Raw genomic sequence first — 18,931 nt, 5'->3', positions numbered from 1 at the left:
GTACAACTTCTTAAAATCACCTTCAGAAAATGACTTGTCCAAAGCCCTTTACTTTGTGTTTTACATATTGATGGCATTGAAGGTAGCTGCCAAAAGTAGAGTTCCAATTGAACAGTAAGTGAAGAAGTCCTACTCTTCAGGTCATGTGCATTTTTTTTTAACCCTTACCTTCTGTATCTTGGTTCTGAGGCAGAAGAATGGTAAGGGCTAGGCAAATGACTTGCCCAGGGTCACATAGCTAGGAAGTATCTGGGGCCACATTCAAACTCAGGATCTTCTGTCTTCAGACCTGGCTCCCTATCTACTGAGCTATCTAGCTGCCCCTTAAGTGAGATTTCTAAAAGGTGTATTATGCAAAGGAATGAATTTGCAGGACTCTGACGACCTTTCATAAAAATGTTCTTTTATATTATATTATGTTAATTCATCTTCTAATATATTAATATTATAATACTACTATATATTATAATCCTCTTCTTAGAGCAGATAATTCTACTTTTAATGACAATTTTTGTAATATTTTCAGGACAACCAGTCCCATTCTCTTTTTGTTCCCTTGTCTTGTGCTTCTCTCCTTTTAGATCTGTCCTTTTATGTCCAAGGCATTCCTTGGCTCAAAAACCTTCTGATTCAATTTCACAAGCATTCATTAAATACATATCATGTGAAGGTAAGGCATTATGTTAGGCCTGTCAAGTTGAAATAAGATACAGATCCTGCACTTAAACGTTTATAATCTAAGATGAGGCATAGGACATTTACACAATTATCTGTGATACTGGGTGAAACACAACCTAAGAAATGGATGGTCTCAGACAAAATGCTAGGAGAAATTTGAGAAGTTTGAGCTCTTGTGGGCTAGTGAGCAGGGGAGGGATGAGGGGGCAGATCAGAGAAGTTTTCATAAAGGAGGAAAGTGGTCCTAGAGATGGAACTTAAATGAAGGAAGGAAAGTAAATAATTGGAAATGAGATGGGGAGTCCATTTTAGACACAAAATGTGGCATGCCCAAAGGCAAAAAGATGGTAACAATGAACAATTGTGCATAGACTCATCTAGACAAGTCCTAGAGAAGTAGCATGAGATTAGGCTAGAAAGATAGATTGCAGAAAGCCTTGAATGTTGAGGGAAATTCCTCACACATACATGTATTAATATTAATTATTATATTCAGTAAGCAATGGAGTTCTAATTGAGATTTTTTTTAGTGGAGGAGTGATAGATAAAGATTAATGCATTAAGAACATAAGTGACCTGTCATATGAAAAATGTATATTTGAGGAAGGAAGAATAAGTAGAGAGTTATTTGCAATAGCTCAGGCTACTGTTGAAGACCTGAAAGAGTCAGTAGCGGAAGCAGCAATGGAAAGGAATGGGAAGTTGCAAGAAGCATTATAGAAGTAGACTTGGCAGATATCTACAACAGATTGGATGTGCGGGAGGGGAGGTGGAGATGGAAAGAGTAGAAAACTACTCTGAACTCCTCATTGGACTCCACAATCATTAAGATGCCTTCTTGAGAGGCAGCTGCATGACACAGGAGATAGAATGTTGGATCTGGAATTAGATCGAAAGCTCTTTGAGGGGGGCGACTGTTTTAAAAAATTAATTCTAGCCCCAGTATTTAGCACAATGCCTGATACATAGCATGCACTTAATAAATGTTTATTGAATTGGAGGAAGATCTGCATCCACAACCTGCCTCAGACGTCCACTAGCTGTGTGCCTCTGAGCAAGTCATTTAATCTCTCTTTGCCCCAGTTTCCTCAACTGTACAATGGGGATAATAGTAACATGCACCTCCCAGGATTCTTTTGAGGCTTAAATGAGCTATTATTTGTAAAGTGCTTTGCAAACCTTAAAGTACCATATACATGCTAGCAATTATTATCTATAATCCTGGTATTCAAGACTCGAAAACAATTTGGGTCCTTTTTTAATCTATCCAACTTTATCTCTTATGATTCCTTTTCATGAAATCTCGTCAGTAGCCTAGCCAGTCTGCTTACTTTCCCCCTTGGCAGGTTATGTTTATCCCTCCATTGTACTTTTATTTGTTCTGATCATCCTCCATCAAATCTCCTTCTTCTTTTCCTCTTGACTACCAAAATTATATGTATCCCCCTTTGGTTTTTTGGTAAAGATATTTTATTTGGCCAATTACATGTAATAACAATTTTCCACATAAGTTTTCTAAGTGATATAATCCAAATTGTTTCCCTCCTTTTCTTCCCTCCTCCTTCCCAGAGACGGTAAGCAATTTGATCTGGGTTATACATGTATTATCATACGCATCCCCCTTTGTACCGAAGGTTTCAGCACAAAGCCTGCCTTGGCTGTGTTAATCCATTATGATTTCTGTCTTCGCTTGGTCTCTCATGGTAGGACTTACTGTCTACCACCTAGACAATCATCTTTGATATAATTCAGTTCAATTAGACATGTATTTCTTAAGCTCCAACTAAGTGTAAGTCATCAAAATGAAACAGACCCTGCTCTCAAGGGGCTTACACTCTACTGGATGGATACACCATGTACACAGATGAGTAAATAGAAAGTGTTTTGAAGTCTGTACAAAGTAAACACCGAGAAATTGGAGGAAGAGGAGAAAGTTAAAAACTGGAAGGACCAGGAAAGACCTTTTGTATGAGGTGACACGAGCTAAACTCTGCTGGAGGTCAGGGGTATTAAGAGGCAGGAGCAAAGTGGGAAGGAGGGCATTCCACTGAGCAGAGATGAACAAAGGCATGTACAGGAAACACTATGTAGACCAGTTTGTCTCAAATATAAAACACATGAGCGAAAATAAGGTGAAATCAATGTGGAAAGATAGGCTGGAGCGGGATCGTGAAAGGCTTTCAGTGCTAAACAAGAGTTTGTATTTGGTCCCAGAAGCAGGAAAGAGTACCTGAAGCTTCTATCATAGCGGGAGGTTGTTTTCAAACTATGGAAAGATGGATTGGAGAGGAGACATAGCCTGACTGTGGCCATGTGAGTGGAGAAAAGAGGGACGGATACAAGGGGTATTGACGATGTCGATTTAGGGGTTGAGGGGAAAAGGAAGAAAACCAAAAATAATGTTGAGGTGGTGAACCAAGGTGACCAGAAGCATGATAGTGAACTCAAAAGAAAGATGCAAGTTTAGAAGAAGGGCTGGCTTAGGTGAGAAGAGAAGGAGTTCTGTCTTGAATTTAGTGAGCTTGAGATGCCTGTGGAATTTCTAGCAAGCAGCTGGTTGATGTCTTTGCCATCTAAACTATGTATTTCTTGTTCTCCCAATGAGAATACTTGGAGAGCAGAGGTTGTGTTTTTCATTCTTTCATAACCCGCATGGTGCCTAGCACAATATTGAGTCAACAATGGCATCTAATCCTGACTCTGACTTCTAACTATGTTACCCTGGCTAAGTCCCTTCTCTCCAGACCTTAGGTTTGTCATCTATAAATGAGGGGAAATTGTCCTTATATTTATAGACTTATGATGAGCAAAGCGCTTTGCAAACCTTCCAATTCTATAGGAAGATGAGTCTAATATTACTATTATAAAAAGCACCCAATCAGTAATTGTTGAATCATGAGATCATTGGGGCCTCCAGCATGTGATGGAACCATGGATTTAGATGAAAGACAATCTACTTACAAAATTGAAAGTGGAGGAATAAAAGTTACATTTGGATTTCCACTTAGTCCTACTGCTTCTATTTCAGTTATTGGAAATGGACTGGGTCCATTCATCACATACCCACACATCGTCCCTTTAACAGAAATTGTGTGTGAATATTTAAATTTTTTAAAACAGAAATTCAATCCTGAAAATTTTGGTACTAGAATCTCAGAACTGGAGATCTATTGGAGTGAGTGGAAATGCATTGTCAAACGATACAATGAACAATACATCTCAATGGAACACTATCATAATATGATACAGTGAAGATCTCTTCCTAAAAAAAAAAAACGAAAAATACTAATTCTCCCATTCTCTCCTGACTTCAAATCATGATTAAGATCATGTGCAGAGGAGAGAGGAGAATCCAGTGGGAAGGAAGAACTTCATCCAGTGGGAGCTGAAATCTTCCCCTTATGAGACTAAATTAAACTATCCATCCATCCATCCATCTATCTATCTATCTATCTATCTATCTATCTCTCTATCTATCTATCTATCTATCTGTCTGTCTGTCTGTCTGTCTGTCTGTCTGTCCAAATTTAGTAGCCATTAACAAAGCCAAAAAGAAAAAAAGGAGTAAATATCTTATATAATTCTTTAGCAGTTAAGAAAGCAGAACCAAATAAACTAATAAACAAAATTTGTTTGTCCTGTTTTTCTCCTTTCAAGTTCACTTGAAGTTTTACTACTTTTGATTGAGTCTTGTTTTCTGTCCCTTTGGGCCTTGAAGTCAGAAGACCTGAATTCAAAATATGGCCTCAGATACTTATTAGATATGTGGACCTGGGCAATTCACAAACTGTTTGCCTCAAATTTCTAACCAGTAAAATGGGAATTACAAGAGCTCTTACCCCCCAGAGTCATTATGAGGATCAATGTGATAATGTTTTTTAAGTTCTCAGCACAGTGCCTGGCATAGTAAGTGATTCATGTTTATTCTCTTTCCCTCCCTTTCTCTCCCTTCCTTTGCCTTTTCCTTCTCTTTCCCTTTTCCTTTTCCTTCCAAAGCCTAATCTTTTCCCATCTTTCCTTTCCTTTCCTTTCCTTTCCTTTCCTTTCCTTTCCTTTCCTTTCCTTTCCTTTCCTTTCCTTTCCTTTCCTTTCCTTTCCTTTCCTTTCCTTTCCTTTCCTTTCCTTTCCTTTCCTTTCCTTTCCTTTCCTTTCCTATCCTTTCCTTTCCCCCCTCCTTCCCTCCTTTTCTTTCTCTCTCTCTTTCACTTCCTCTCTTTCTTCCTCCTTTTCCTTATTTTTTTTTCTGGTATGCTTTCTAAATATCCGTTTTAGCTTCATATATTTATGCTCATCCTGTGGCCAACTCAAAGAATAAGACCAAGGCCAAGGTCATGGAGTTCATTCTGAATGGCTGATTGTCCTCAAAGACTAATAGAAAAATAGAAAGGCCAGACTGTGTGCTAGGACGAGTGTTAAACTGGAACTCAGGAGACCTGGACTATAACCATGGCTTGAAAACAAGAGACTTTATACTCGAGTGGATCATGTCACTTCTTTCCAGTTTCTTTATTTTTAAAATGAGACATTGGGCTATATAGAATTTAATGGAAAAGTACCTGGATCCAGGAGACCTGGGCTGGAAACTTCACTCTCCTACTAACTGCTTATGTAACTTTGAAGCAATGACTTCAATCCTCTATGCTTGGTTTTCTCTCATCTATAAAATAAGGGGGCTGCACCAGTTGATCTCTGTGGTCTCTTTCAGCCTTGAGAATCATAGAAGTTATATTCAAAGTGTGAGAAGGATTGGAGGAAAGTTCTCATTAATATTGTGTGATTTGGGGCAAGTCACCTCACTTCCCTGACCCTTAGGCTCCTCATCTGGAAAAGGAGGAGGCTGGGCAGCATCATGGCCGAGGTCCTTTCTAGCTCCATATCTTTGAGCTATGATCCCATGAAGAGGAGGACACCCACCCACATGATTGATTGCTGCAAGCTTGATGCACTTGTCCTGAGTCCTCTAGTTTGCATCCTCCCCCCATAGCCTCCATAGCCCCTCGGGCTAATCCCTCTCATGGGCAACATATGCTCAAACTCAGTGAACTGCCCAATCACAGAGCGCTGTGTGCCAGATTGGTCCATCTGCTGCTGTGCCTGTGACTGATGACTTTTCCCTGTGTAATCCTTTTACTGGAATTACTTTGGGTAATGGCGATTTGATTCTTTCCACTGGCTAAGTCTGTTAAGAGGAGATGGAGGAAAAAAAAATCTAAGGCCAGCATCTCCTTCACTGGAGTGTTTTGGTTTTGGTTTCGCTGTTGGGTATATTGGAACAGAGGACTCTAATAACTTTTTTTGCAGCTCTTTGATGAGTTAGCAGAATGGCCTGTTCATGTCTGTGAGTTTTCCAGACCGTCTTGGAGGACCCCGACATTTACTCAGTCTTGTATTTTTAGAGAGCTGAAGTGGGTGTTTTTAAAGGCTTTGAAGCAATGATTTCCAACCATGAGATCATGACCTACTCGTGATAATAACTAATGTTTACATAATGATAATAGCTCACATTTCTAGAGCAGCCTAGGGTTCCTAAAGCACTTACTTCCCAGGACTCCTACAATGAGATTGGTTATGCAGGTATGCCCATTTTGTAAAGGGGGGGGACTAAGAGGGTCAGTGACCTACCCAAGTCACTCTATTAGTGTCAGAGCCAGGCTTTCTAACTTCATCCTGTTGAAGTCATACCTAGTAAAATGACAAGTTGATTGCCACAGATACATCCCTATTCCCATTCTTTCTCCACCCGCAGTGGGAAAGTCCTCAGCATGTTGGGTAGAACCACTGTGAGAGACTTATGAGAGGAAACAGACAAGGTAGGCAGGTGCAGATATTGTTAAAGGGAATATCCACTTTGAAGAGCTTAGGTTCATGAAATCATAGATTTCTAAGTAGAAGAGACTGCTGAGACATTTCAGTCTAAAATTCCTTCTTTTACAAAGGAGGAACTAGGAATCAAAGCAATTTAGTGCCTTGCCAAACTTCGCCCAGCTAATAGGAGTTTGAGTCAAGATTTGAAGCCAGGTCTTCTAGAGTTCAGAAGCAAACTAGGTGGCTCAGTGTATAGAGCACTGGGCCTGGAGTCAGGAAAACCTGAGTTCAAATCTGGTCTCAAACACTTAGTAGCTATATGACCCTGAACAAGTTGTTATTTTTTGCCTCGATTTTCCTCAACTGTAAAATAAGGATAGTAATAGCATTTCCCTCACAGGATTATTGTGAGGATCAAATCAAATAATATACCCAATAAGTTGGGAATTCTTCTGGAGTCTACCTCCACACCATCTTTTCCCTTCTTTCTCACTGGCCACCACCCTACTTTGGGGAGTCATTCTTACATGTTTAAAATATTGCAAGAGTAAAGTCAGTGCCTGACATATAGTAGGCACAGCAATTTGTTCACTCCCTCCCCTTCCTTCCCTGCTTTGTCATAATCTCTTCCTTAACATATTCAAAATAGAACTTCTTATATTTTCCAAAAAAAAAGACTCATCCCTGTTCCAAACTTTGCTAATCACCATCTTTCTGTGAACACTCAGGTCCACAGTCCTGTTGTGATCCCCACTGACTTCTCTAGTCCTCATTTCTATCTCCAATACAGTCCAATGATTCTGCCTCCATAAAATTGCTCATATTTTCCCTCTTCTGTTGACTCATAGAGCCACCATCTTAGTTCAGGCCTTAATCACCTCTTGCCTAGACTATAACAATAGCCACCTAATACCTCTAGCAAGCACCATTTCCATCCAAAATGGTTTATTGATTATTAGCAGAGAGGAACGATGTCATCTTTAACTTTGATAGAATAGTCTTGACATTGACCCTTAAACATGGCCAAGCTTATATTACCTTTCTATGTTGCCTTTATTTATTTTTTAACAACGATGTAGTCATTTCTTTCTTTTTTTGACTCTGCTTGCTTTACTATTTGCTTTTTCTTATAGGCCTTCCCCTTATTTCTCTGAATTGTTCATATGTCATAAGGTACAGCACAATGATACTCTATTACATTCTTCCATCCTACTGAGATTCGGTTTTCCTCTTGTTTTGGATACATCATCTTTGGAACTATCCAGGAATCCTCTCTATTTCTCACCTGAATCTTTTCAATCATCCAAACTGTTGGATGTTGTTTGAGCTCCATTCCACCTCAGCCAGAACTCTGTCCTCACAGGATGTCCCTTGTCTTGCTTTCAGGGCCCTCGTGTTTATCTCACATGGTGCTGGGGAACACTGTGGCCGCTATGATGACTTGGCCCAGATGCTGGCTGAACTTGACCTGTTGGTGTTTGCTCATGACCATGGTGAGTACTGCACAATAATATCTCGGACGGGGTGATGAGTCACTGTATGTACTACTTCAAATTTGACAGTGTTTGGATTTCCCTTTCAAATTTCATCTCACCTCCTGTCTTTCTTTGTTGAGTTTGCTCCTTTTCTGTTTCCTGTTAAAAAAAGAGATGAGAAAGACATTCTGACTGTGAAGTTTCCAAAATTTTGGAAGGGAAATTCTCAGTGTCTGCTTACTATGGAGCAGATTCACCAGTGAACCCACCCGGCCAGGCTCAGGCTCAAGAATAAGATGGCCATATGAAACCATCTGCTAGCTTTAGCCCAAGCCAAATAATAATCTCTCCTTATGTAATAGGCTTTTTTAGAGCTCTAGAAATACTCGCATATACACAATAGAACAAATGAACTTGTCACCATATTAATTTCAAGTTTCAAGAACAGATTAAGGCTATAGTTGACTTTAAAACATCAGAGGACTCAGCAAACATCTAGTGCTGATAATACCACACTGATCAAGGCCACATTACTCTCAAAGTTAGAGAAAGCACTATTCCTATTAATCATATTTAAGTGGGATGTACTGGTTTCTCACTTGATGCCCCTGCACAGAACCACCAAATTTAAGACCTGGGAAAGATCTCAGTGACCATCTAGTCCAACCTAAATTGGTAAAGAAGATACTACAACTTTTCTGATGAGTGGTCATTTGGCCTCTCTTTGAAGACTTCCAAGGAGTAGGAGCGCAGTGCTTCTCAGGGCCATCCATTCTATTTTGTGATCATTTGGATTGTTAGGGAATTTGGGATTTTCCCAAGCATCACACCTAATCTTGCTTCTTTGTGACTTCTCTCCATTGCTAATATACACAAAGAAAACGATGGCCAAGGATTTCAAAATTTTGGTGGTTCTGTGATCAGTTTCATAGTCTTAGAATCCCTCTTTACTCATTCGCTCACTGCCCCTCACCCCACCATGCCCAATAAGTTGGGAAGTCTCGTCGAGTCTACCTCCATGCTGTCTCTTCTCTTCTCTCTCATTGGCCACCACCCTTCTTAGGGAAGTCATTCTTCTATGTTAGAATATTGAAAAAACCTCCTCATTGATTGGTCTCCTTGCCCTGAGACTTTTCCCCTCCCAGTATCTCCTCCACACAAACCCTAAAATATTCTTAAAGTGTGGGTCTGCTGCTCAAGAAGTTCCAGTGGTATCCTAGAGGCTTGAGGATCTAATAACACAAACTGCCCTGTGTGGCATCTGAAACAACCTACCTTTCTAGGCTTATGACCAACGACTCCCCTTCGCACACTCTGTAGGACAACCAAACTAACTTCTCTCCTGTCTCTTGTGCACATGTACCATCTCATCTCTTTGGGCCTTTACCTGGGCTGCTCCCCACTCCTTCCTCTTCACCTTTAACTCTTAGAATCATCCTTCAAATTTCCACCCAAGGCTGCCTCACCAATTACCTTGTTTTCACCTTGTCTTTATTTTGTAATTATATGTATACAGGGTGTTTCCCCAATAATATATAAGCTGCTTGATGGCAGGGATTTTGGTTTTTGTCTCTGTGGACCCAGGACTTAGAACAGGACCTAATAAATGCTTCTGGATTGGCTCATTGATTGATTTCACCCATATGGGTACTCCTTCAATCTGTGAAATTAAAAAAAAAAAATCCTTACCTTCTGCCTTAGAATTGATACTAAGTATTGGTTCCAAGGCAAAAGAGTGGAAAGGGCTAGGCATTTGGGGTTAATTGACTTGCTCAGAGTCATACAGGTAGGAAGTGTCTGAAGCCAAATTTGAACCCAAGATCTCCACCCAAGATCTCCTGTCTCCAGGCCAGATCCTGTGTGATTCTTATCCCGATTCCTGCCTAAGCCTCTAAAAAACTATTGAAAAGTGCCTACTAGATGCCCTACACTGTGCTAGGCAATGGGAATACAAAGAGAAAAAAGGCAATGGTCCCTGCCCTCAAAGCACTTACATTCTTTCTATATGGGGGAAATGACAAGGATGTACAAATAAATACCAAGTTATTTTCCAGGGTGGTAGAGGGAGAGCACACGGGTTCCCTACAAATGCTGAGGGCCTTCCTCCAGGCTCTTTCAAATTCTGTGGGTGCCAGTTCAGAACTCAAGGCTGCCCATCTGTTTTCTCACTGATTCCATAGCTTGTGTTTCAAGATGGATAAAACACAAAATGATACATACACACAAACCCCAACTCAATTTCATTTAGAACTTATAGAATTTTGTTTTAAAACTCTACTGCATGTCATATAAGGGAATTTGGCAATGCAACGTGTACGAGCTATACCTTGGGTCCTTCACTGTTTCCCGAAGGGTCCCCCAAGTCAGTGAGCACCCATTTTCTGCCTCCAGGAGATTTGCACAGTGGCTGCCTTCAACTGGTATGTTGGAATTGAGATTGGAAAGGTCAGTTCAGTTTCTCCCATCCAGAGGAAGGAAGCTTTTATTGGATCTGATTTTAAAATGTAGAACTAAGTGGTAGTGGAGAGAGGAGCTTTCAAGGGAATGGAGATAAGGGATTTTATGACCGTAAATGGGAGTACAAAGGGTGCATTAGGGGAGACAGATGCTGATTTTGCCAAATAAGAAGCTTGGTCAGAGAGAGTGTACCACATAAAAGATTAAGAATTGGAATGTTTCTGCTAAGAGATCTTTTAGTCCAGATACCAGTAAATTTTCTTGTAACAGAGAATACACACTATCTACTAAAGTTATGTTACCTTTAACATACAAACCAGGACTATTTGTAAAGTGTCTCTGTGAGATATCAAAGTTTAGATCAGGATGTCGAGGGAGGTGTTTATCCTTGGCATTAAATACAAGAACTGTTTTCTTTCTTTTTTTATTTTATTTAGTCAGTTTAGAACATTATTCCTTGGTTACAAGAATCATATTCTTCCCCCCCCCCTTTCCCCTCCCCTTCCCGTAGCCCGTGCAATTCCACTGGGAAGAACTGTATTCTTATTAAAATGAAGACTGACCAATATGTGCAAAGACATTCCTGCGCTGTTTAGTCTAGTTCAGTTCAATTCAATTTAATATGAATGTATTACAGCAGCAGCTAGATGGCTCAATGTAGAGAAAGCCTGGCCTAGGGACAAGAAACCCAGGTCCAAATCTGGCCTCAGACACTTCCAAGCTGTGTGACCCTGGACAAGTCACTTAGCCCCAGACTTCTAGCTTTTACCTCTCTTTTGCCTTAGAACTATTACATAGTAGCAATTCTAAGACAGAAGCTAAGAGTTTATTTTTTAAGAATGTATCATATATGTCCAAGGTATTATGAACAGAGTGACAAAATAATAAAGAACACCCCTAAGTGGAAGGACCACACTTGCCCTAATAGAGTTTATTTGTGGACATTGTCAGCATTATGTTCTCAACTGAAGTGGAGTGGGGGAAAGGGAATCCCTGAGACTAATAATAATAGTATTAACAATAACAATCCACATTTGAGACGCAAAGTGGTACAGGCGATAGAGTTCTAGACTTGGAATAAGAGATAAATCTGAGTTCAATTTCTCTCTCTTATACTTACTGTGTGACCTTGGGCAAATCATTGAATTTCTTTTAACCTTAGTTTCTTCTGGGATTAGGGACAGGGATAATAATGCACCTACCTCCTAGTGTTGTTGTAAAGATCAAATTGAGTTAGCATCTGTAAAGTGCTTTGTAAAACTTAAAGCACTATGTAAATGTTAACTATTATAACCCCCTTGTTACAGATGGGAAAATGAGACTCACAGCTAAGGGGGCAGCTAGGTGACTCAATAGATTGAGAGCCAGTCATAAAAATGGAGGGTCCTGGGTTCAAATCTGGCCTCAGATAGGTACTATCTGTGTGACCCTGGGCAAGTCATTTAATCCCATTGCCTAGCCCTTACCACTCTAATGTCTTTGAACCAAAACTAAGAAAGAAGGAAAGGGTTTAAAAAAGTTAGCAAAGTAATCTGTACTTGATCACACTGTTAATAATAAGCATCTAAGATAAGATTTGAACTTATGTCTCCTGACTTCAAGTTCAGCACTCCATAAACTCTCTACACTATTTTACCTCTTATGGATGGCATAAAAAGCCTAAGTACCTCCAATAAAAATTTCAGATACCTCAAAAAATTCTGTCATTTCATCATTGTGGACATTCCTATCACCAGCGAAAATGTCAACTCTCTGCCTCTAAAGATGATCTTGATGGGGCAGAGAATATTCATCGCCCCAATGATGCCCTTTGGTGACATCTTGCTAAACTTAGCTTGGTTGTTCCTCTGATGAAGAAAACACAGTTTATCACCATGTCTAATCCCCAAAGCCTTTCCATATTGGCTGGAAAGTTCTGGCTCTGCCAGGGCTTGCCCTCCATTGGCCTAAGTAAGCCTTAGAGAATCTGACATCACCTTCACAACATACTGAATGCTGGGAGTGCAAGATTAGAGGAAAAATTCAGCTAAATGTCACGTCAAGCTTCCTTTGATACACCATGGCACACATTCTATGTAGTTCCAGCCAACTTCATAATAATCTAGGGAACTTGGCTCTGTGGCCACTTCATCTCCCTACTTGGGGCTTCAGTATCTTTAGCTGTCACATGACGGGGCAGAGGGTTAGATGCTCTGTCTAGGACCAGACTTCTGAAAGTTCCGTGTTTGTCAGTGGACTTTCGAAATCCCAAGCACCAGGCTCTTTACAGGAGAGAAGGGGGGAAAAAAAAGAACCACCTTTTGTTGTTTCCAAAATAACAACCTAAGCAGAGTCATTGCTTTCTGTGGCATTCTAAATATAGTGCCCCTTTCTGCTTGTTTAAGCCCATGGTTTACCGACTTGCATATGGTGATTCATTGGAATTCCCCTTTGCCAACAGCATGAGGATGGGATTTAATTCAAGAAATGAACAAGGGAAGATTTAACCTCCGTGTTTTCTCATTTTGTGTGTAGACTTTTGTTGTGAATAGAAGAGGGATAGTTGTTACTTGCCTAGTGGGCAGGAGCTGGGGAGAAGAGCATTTCAATGCCTCTTCTGAATGCCTTTGAGCTCAAAAATGTGCCCTTGGAGATCAGTGAACTTTGGTTTCTTTTCTTTTCTCTCTCTCTCTTTCTTTTGTTTTTGCCAAGAAATCTCAGTTATTTAAGTGTCCATTGTTCTTTGATTATCACAGTGCCAGACTTTTGATTTGTTACTCATGGTGGCATGGCCAGAGTTGTTAGAGATTCTTGCCCTCTTCTGGAGTTTGACATATCTTATGCTTTTCTTGATTTTGTGACAAATAAGGTATTCTGATACCCTGGGTCAAGTTATGTCATATGACCTTAGAGTCTGGAATATTTGGCTTCAAATCATATACTCCCAACTCCCAACACACATACTAGGTGTGGGCAAGTGCCTTGGCTTCTCAGAGTTCTAGGAAAATTCTCGAAGGCCTTAAGTACTAGGTAGCTGTCACTCTATATAAGAAGAGGAAGAATCCAAATGAGTTCTCTAAGCCCAGGAATTCTTAAGTCCATAGCACTCTGCTTCAATTAACCCCATTCCCCTCAATCTTCCCTACAGCTTATGTCTAAGATGAAATAATCATTAACTTGGATTTGAAAATCATAGGCATTTCTTTTTTTTCCTTTTTTAGATTTTTGGAAATTTTTATTTAATTAATTAATTTAGAATATTTTTCCATGGTTACATGAATCATGTTCTTTCCCTCCCCTTCCCCCACCCCCTCCCATAGGTGACTTGCAATTCCACTGGGTTTTACATGTGTCATTGATCAAGACCTATTCCCATATTATTGATATTTGCACTAGGGTGACCGTTTGGAGTCTATATCCCCAATCACATCCCCTTGACCCACGTGATCAAGCAGTTGTTTTTCTTCTGTGTTTCTGCTCCCACGGTTCTTCCTCTGAATGTGGATAGCGTTCTTTCTCATAAGTATTAGCATTTCTTAAGATGATTGGAGACTCTTTGAGGGTTATAAAATCTGGGATAAAAATCACTGAATATCTCATCTAGAAGGACTCTATCCAGTGCCAGGTTCTGAAAAAAATCTTTTCTGTAGACCTAGAAGACCTAACTTCTGTCATGTAGGCTCTGCCACAAGGCTCATTTGTAGCCCAAGTAAGTTACCATCCATATGCTTCAGTATACCTTTCTGTAAAATACAGCAGATGGACTGGAGAATAGATTATCCTTTAAGTTCCTCCTAGCTCTGACTATGTTTTAAGGTTCCCACAACTCTGATATTCCATGTTCTAAGATCTCTTCCAGTTCTGACAGTCTGTTTTCTAAGATCCCTCACATCTCTGATAGCCAATGTTCTAAGACCTCTCCCAACTTAGACATCCTGTGTCCTAAGGGTCTTTCTAGGTCTGACAGTCTATGTTCTAAGGTTCCCCCAACTCTGGCATTTTAAACTTTGAGGTCCTTTGCAGCCCTCATATTCCATGTGTAAGGTGAATCTGGATCATGACTCAGATTGTATTAGCTCTTAGTCAGAGGTTAAGAAGTGGGCTGCCTCTCCATGAGTGCTGGGCTCCCATTCACTTAAAGCAAAGCCTGGATGAGCATTTGTCAGGGATACTATAGAGGGGATGTCTCTGTCAGGTAGAGAGAACACTAGATGGCTATTAGGGTACTTTCTAACTCTGTGATTCTGACATCCTGGGGCTTGGGGCTTTTAAAAAGCACCTGTATCTGTACCTGAATGAGTTGTTTGTTATCACATCAGGTTATATATACTGTTGCTGTTAGTCCTTACTGTACAGGCACACTGCTGGAGGAATCATTTTACATATAGGCTATTTCTATAGCCTAGATAACAGAAGACTTCAGAGACACGTTCAGAGACTCATTACCCCTAGGTGAGCAAAGGCAGCCAGTGTGCTTTGTACTGGATATCTCCTTCAGAGAGGGACTGCCACCTCCTGGTCTCTGCTCTTCACAGTGCTTCTAGGTAAATAAACTGCCCTGACTGGTTTCACAGAAAATGGTGCTTTCAATTCATAAGGTTATTGTGAAGATAAAAGAAGATGGAAGCTATGAATATTCTCTGCAAAGCAAAAAGTACTCTAATGGGGATAGTTGGGTTGTTTTCTAGGATTCAGATAAAGCCCATGCTAACATAGTTAAATGATCTAAGTCCTAGCATTTTTCTGTGGCATAGGACCATTGTTTTGGGGTCAGGAGATCTGGGTTCAAATCTATGCTTAATTGATTCCTGTCTGTATCACTTTGGACAAGTTACTTCGATTAATGATCTCTAAGATATCCTTTTTTTAATTAAAAAATTATTCTAATAACAAATTTCTGCATACATTTTCCAAAGTTATATGATCCATATTGTCTCCCTCTCTTCTTCCCTCCTCCTTCCCAGAGCTTACAAGCGATTCAATCTGGGTTATACATGTATTATCATGCAAAACACATTTCCATATTATTCATTTTTGTAAGCAAATAATCTTATAAAACCAAAACCCCAAATCATGTACCCAAATAAACAAGTGATAAGTCATATGTTTTCATCTGCATTTCTACTCCAATAGTTCTTTCTCTGGAGGTGAAGAGCATTCTTTGTCATAAGTCCCTCAGAATTTTCTTGAATCATTGTATTGCTATTAGTAGCAAAGTTTATCACATTTAATCGTTCCATAATATTGCAGTTACCGTGTAATGTTTTTCTGGTTCTGCTTATTTCACTCTGCATCAGTTCATGTAGTTCTTTCCAGCTCTTTCTGAAATCATTCTGTTCATCATTCCTTATCGCACAATAGTATTCTGTTACCATCATGTACCACAATTTGTTCAGCCATTTCCCAATTGAGGGACATCCCCTTAGTTTCCAATTCGTTGCCACCACAAAAAGTGCAGCTATAAATATTTGTGTACAAACAGGTCCTTTCCTAGTTTTTAAAATCTCTTTGAGATACAGATCCAGTAGTGGTATTACTGGAACAAAAGATATGCATCCTTTTATAGCCCATCCCAATTTTGCCACATTCCCTCCAAAATTTATCATTTTCCTTTACTGTCATATTGGACAATCTGATAGGTGTGAGGTCTAGGATAGATTCTAACAGCACTATGATTGCAGAACTGGAAGGGCTATCTGGTTTGACTCTCTCATTTTATAGATGAGATAGAGACCAAGAGAGAGTAAGTGATTTGCTCAGGGTCACATAGCTAGTAAATCTAAGGCAGAAAGTGAACATAGGTCAAAGTAACTATAAATACTGCCTTTCTGGATCTTAATGCTACAATATTGATTTTTAAAAAAATTTTATTGATGCTTTCAGTCTTCACATCATAGTCACTTATAGAAATAGGGTCCTTCTCAATTCTGAGGGATTTAGGAGAAAGAGTGTTATCCATATCCAGAGAAAGAACTGTGGGAGTAGAAACACAGAAGAAAAACAACTGCTTGATTACATGGTTCAATGGGGAGATGATTGGAGATACAGACTCTAAATGATCACCCCAATGCAAATATTACTAATATAAATAGGTCTTGATCAACCCAGTGGAATTGTTCATTGGCTATGGGAGGGGAATGGGAGTAGGGGAAAGAATATGAATCATGTAACCAAGGAGAAAAATTCTAAATTAATTAATTAAATTGAAAACCTTTTTTAAAAATAAGGTCCTAACAACTAAATAAAAAGCAATGGTGCTTTTGTGAAGGAATTTCCTTATCCATTCTCTAAATCATCAATGTTGTCTTTTTTAATTACTCAGAGTTGGACTTGCTTTTGGATCTTTTCATTTACATCATGTATATTCTTCCTTTGGTAATACTAATAATCCCATTTTGTATTACTTTATGCTCATCCCATGTTTCTTGGAATTCCTCATATTTGTCATTTCCTACTGTTACATTTACATTTGACATATTACATTTACATGTCACGTTAGCTTTTTCCAATTCAATTGACACCCACCTTCTTTGTAGTTCTTTGCTTCCAAGGGGTGGGGTGGGGGAGGGAGGTAGAACATTTTGGCACGTTATATATCTGTTTCTGTCATTGACCTCCTTGGAGGATCCAAGATTTTATTGTTGAGTTACAAATGTGTGGTTATCTTATTTTTTATACATGATTGAACAGAATACCTTAGACATTCACTACCAGTGTGACTATGGGCAAGTCACTCATGGAATTAAGAGATTTTTAATTTGTGTAAGACTCAGTTTCCCCTCTTTAACATGGAGCTGCCACATTTGTTGTTGTTGTTGTAAGGGAAAGAACTATAGATTTTATAGCGCTGCAGAAAAAGGAGCAAGTATAATTATAATTGGCAACAAGGTGGCACAATAGTGGGTAGAATACACTGGGCCTGGAATCAGGAAGACCTGAGTTCAGATTTGACTTCAGATACTCACTAACTGTATGACCCTGGGCAAGTCACTTAACTCTGTTTGCTTCAGATATTTATCTACAAAAATGAGCTGGAGGAGATGGCAAAACATTCTAGTAGCTTTGCAAAAAAAAAAAAATCCAAATGTGGTCACAACGAGTTGGGCAATTGAAAGAAGAACTGAACAATGGGATTATTTTAATTATAGTATGTAGCCAATAAATATTGGACTGATTTTCTCTTGTTTCCCAAGCACAGTCTCATCCTATCTTTAGGATTTGAAGTGGGCATCTGACCCACTGACATTTCATTACTAAAAGGGTGAACCTTTCTTCTTTCATGTGTGTGCACCTGTTTGCATGTGTATGTACACTCATGCTTATGTGAAAAAGACAGAGAACAGATATAGATGCAGACCACAGAGAGATGCGGAAAGAACAAAGGAGGGAGGATGGAAGAGCTGATATCTACCAATGCATAGCATTCGTTCTCATGATTGTTGTTCTAAGGTTCTGATGGGAAGGTTAATTCTATCATCATCAAAAAGTATTTGATTGAATTCATCCATTAAATATTCATTGATTGTGTATTTGTGCAATATTCTCTGCAAGTCACTAGTGGAGATGTACAAGGGTAAATCAAGCTCAATGAGATGGATTCTCATAAAGCTGATTTTTAAAAAGCGTGTAGAGAAACACACCAACATGGTAAAAACCCATTAGTCCATAAAAAGAGTACCAAGTGTTCTGAGGTCAGATGAGGGAGAGATGACTTCCTGCTGGGAATTTTTTTTAAACCCAGCAGCACCCCCAGGGGTTTTATTTCTCCCTGTCACAGATGTCCATGGGAAGTCCCAGATTAGAGCATGCTGTGCAGTTACAGATCTCTAAGCAACTCAGAAGATGGGAATTGTAGGAGGAGATGGGGAGGAGGGAATGGGCTGGGAGGGAGGATATTGAGAAGACTTCATGAAGGGAGTGACATGGAGGATGGATAGACTATTGCTAGCTAACATCTAGATAGTACTTTATATATGTTAATTTGTTTGATCTTCCCAATAATTCTGTCAGATCGATATTTATTATTATATTTTTATTTAAAATTTTAAAATTTTTATTTTATAGACCAAAAAGCTGAAATAAGGTAAGTGACTTGCACAGGGACTCACATTAGTAAATGTCTAAGGCAGAATTTGAACGAAGGCTTTCCTCACTCTAGGTCCAGCATTCTATCCACTGGCAGAGATGGTATGAGAAGAGTATTCCAGGTTATTCCAGGAGCATTAGTGCTGGGTGCCATACAAAAGAGAGCCTCAAAAACAGTAGCAGTTACTTGAGGAGGGAGAGAAGATTTAGGGGGGTGTCATTGAAGTGGCATCTTAGGCAGGCAGCTCTTTGGGGAAAGCTTGAGTAGTAGGTAAGGACTTGGATCAGCCAGCTCTATGAGGTTGTGGGGGGTAGCAATGAGTCATTCTGGGGCAGAGTTGCCAGCAACAAAGCTGTAACTCTCCCATCTTTGGCAACCTGCTAGCTTGGGAACTGGCTGCTTGTCTGAAGCCCTCAGGAAGGGCTTGGGCTGCCCACCTTCATGCCACATC

General features: G+C 39.7%; 1 protein-coding gene across 5 annotated transcripts in view; it reads left to right on the top strand.

Moving 5' to 3' along the window:
• The window catches only part of MGLL (monoglyceride lipase), a 214,903-nt gene that overhangs the window by 90,748 nt on the left and 105,224 nt on the right, over positions 1-18,931 (top strand). For all 5 annotated transcript variants that reach the window (XM_016424527.2, XM_056804741.1, XM_016424529.2 and 2 more), the window contains one exon: positions 7,870-7,976. In XM_016424527.2, coding sequence (XP_016280013.1) covers positions 7,870-7,976 — 107 coding nt within the window. The remainder of the gene's footprint in view (positions 1-7,869; positions 7,977-18,931) is intronic.

The sequence above is a fragment of the Monodelphis domestica genome, chromosome 7 (assembly GCF_027887165.1).
Source record: "Monodelphis domestica isolate mMonDom1 chromosome 7, mMonDom1.pri, whole genome shotgun sequence".
Lineage (NCBI taxonomy): Eukaryota > Metazoa > Chordata > Mammalia > Didelphimorphia > Didelphidae > Monodelphis > Monodelphis domestica.
The sequence above is the reverse complement of the archived record's forward strand: the minus strand, read 5'-3'. Positions and strand labels throughout refer to the sequence as shown.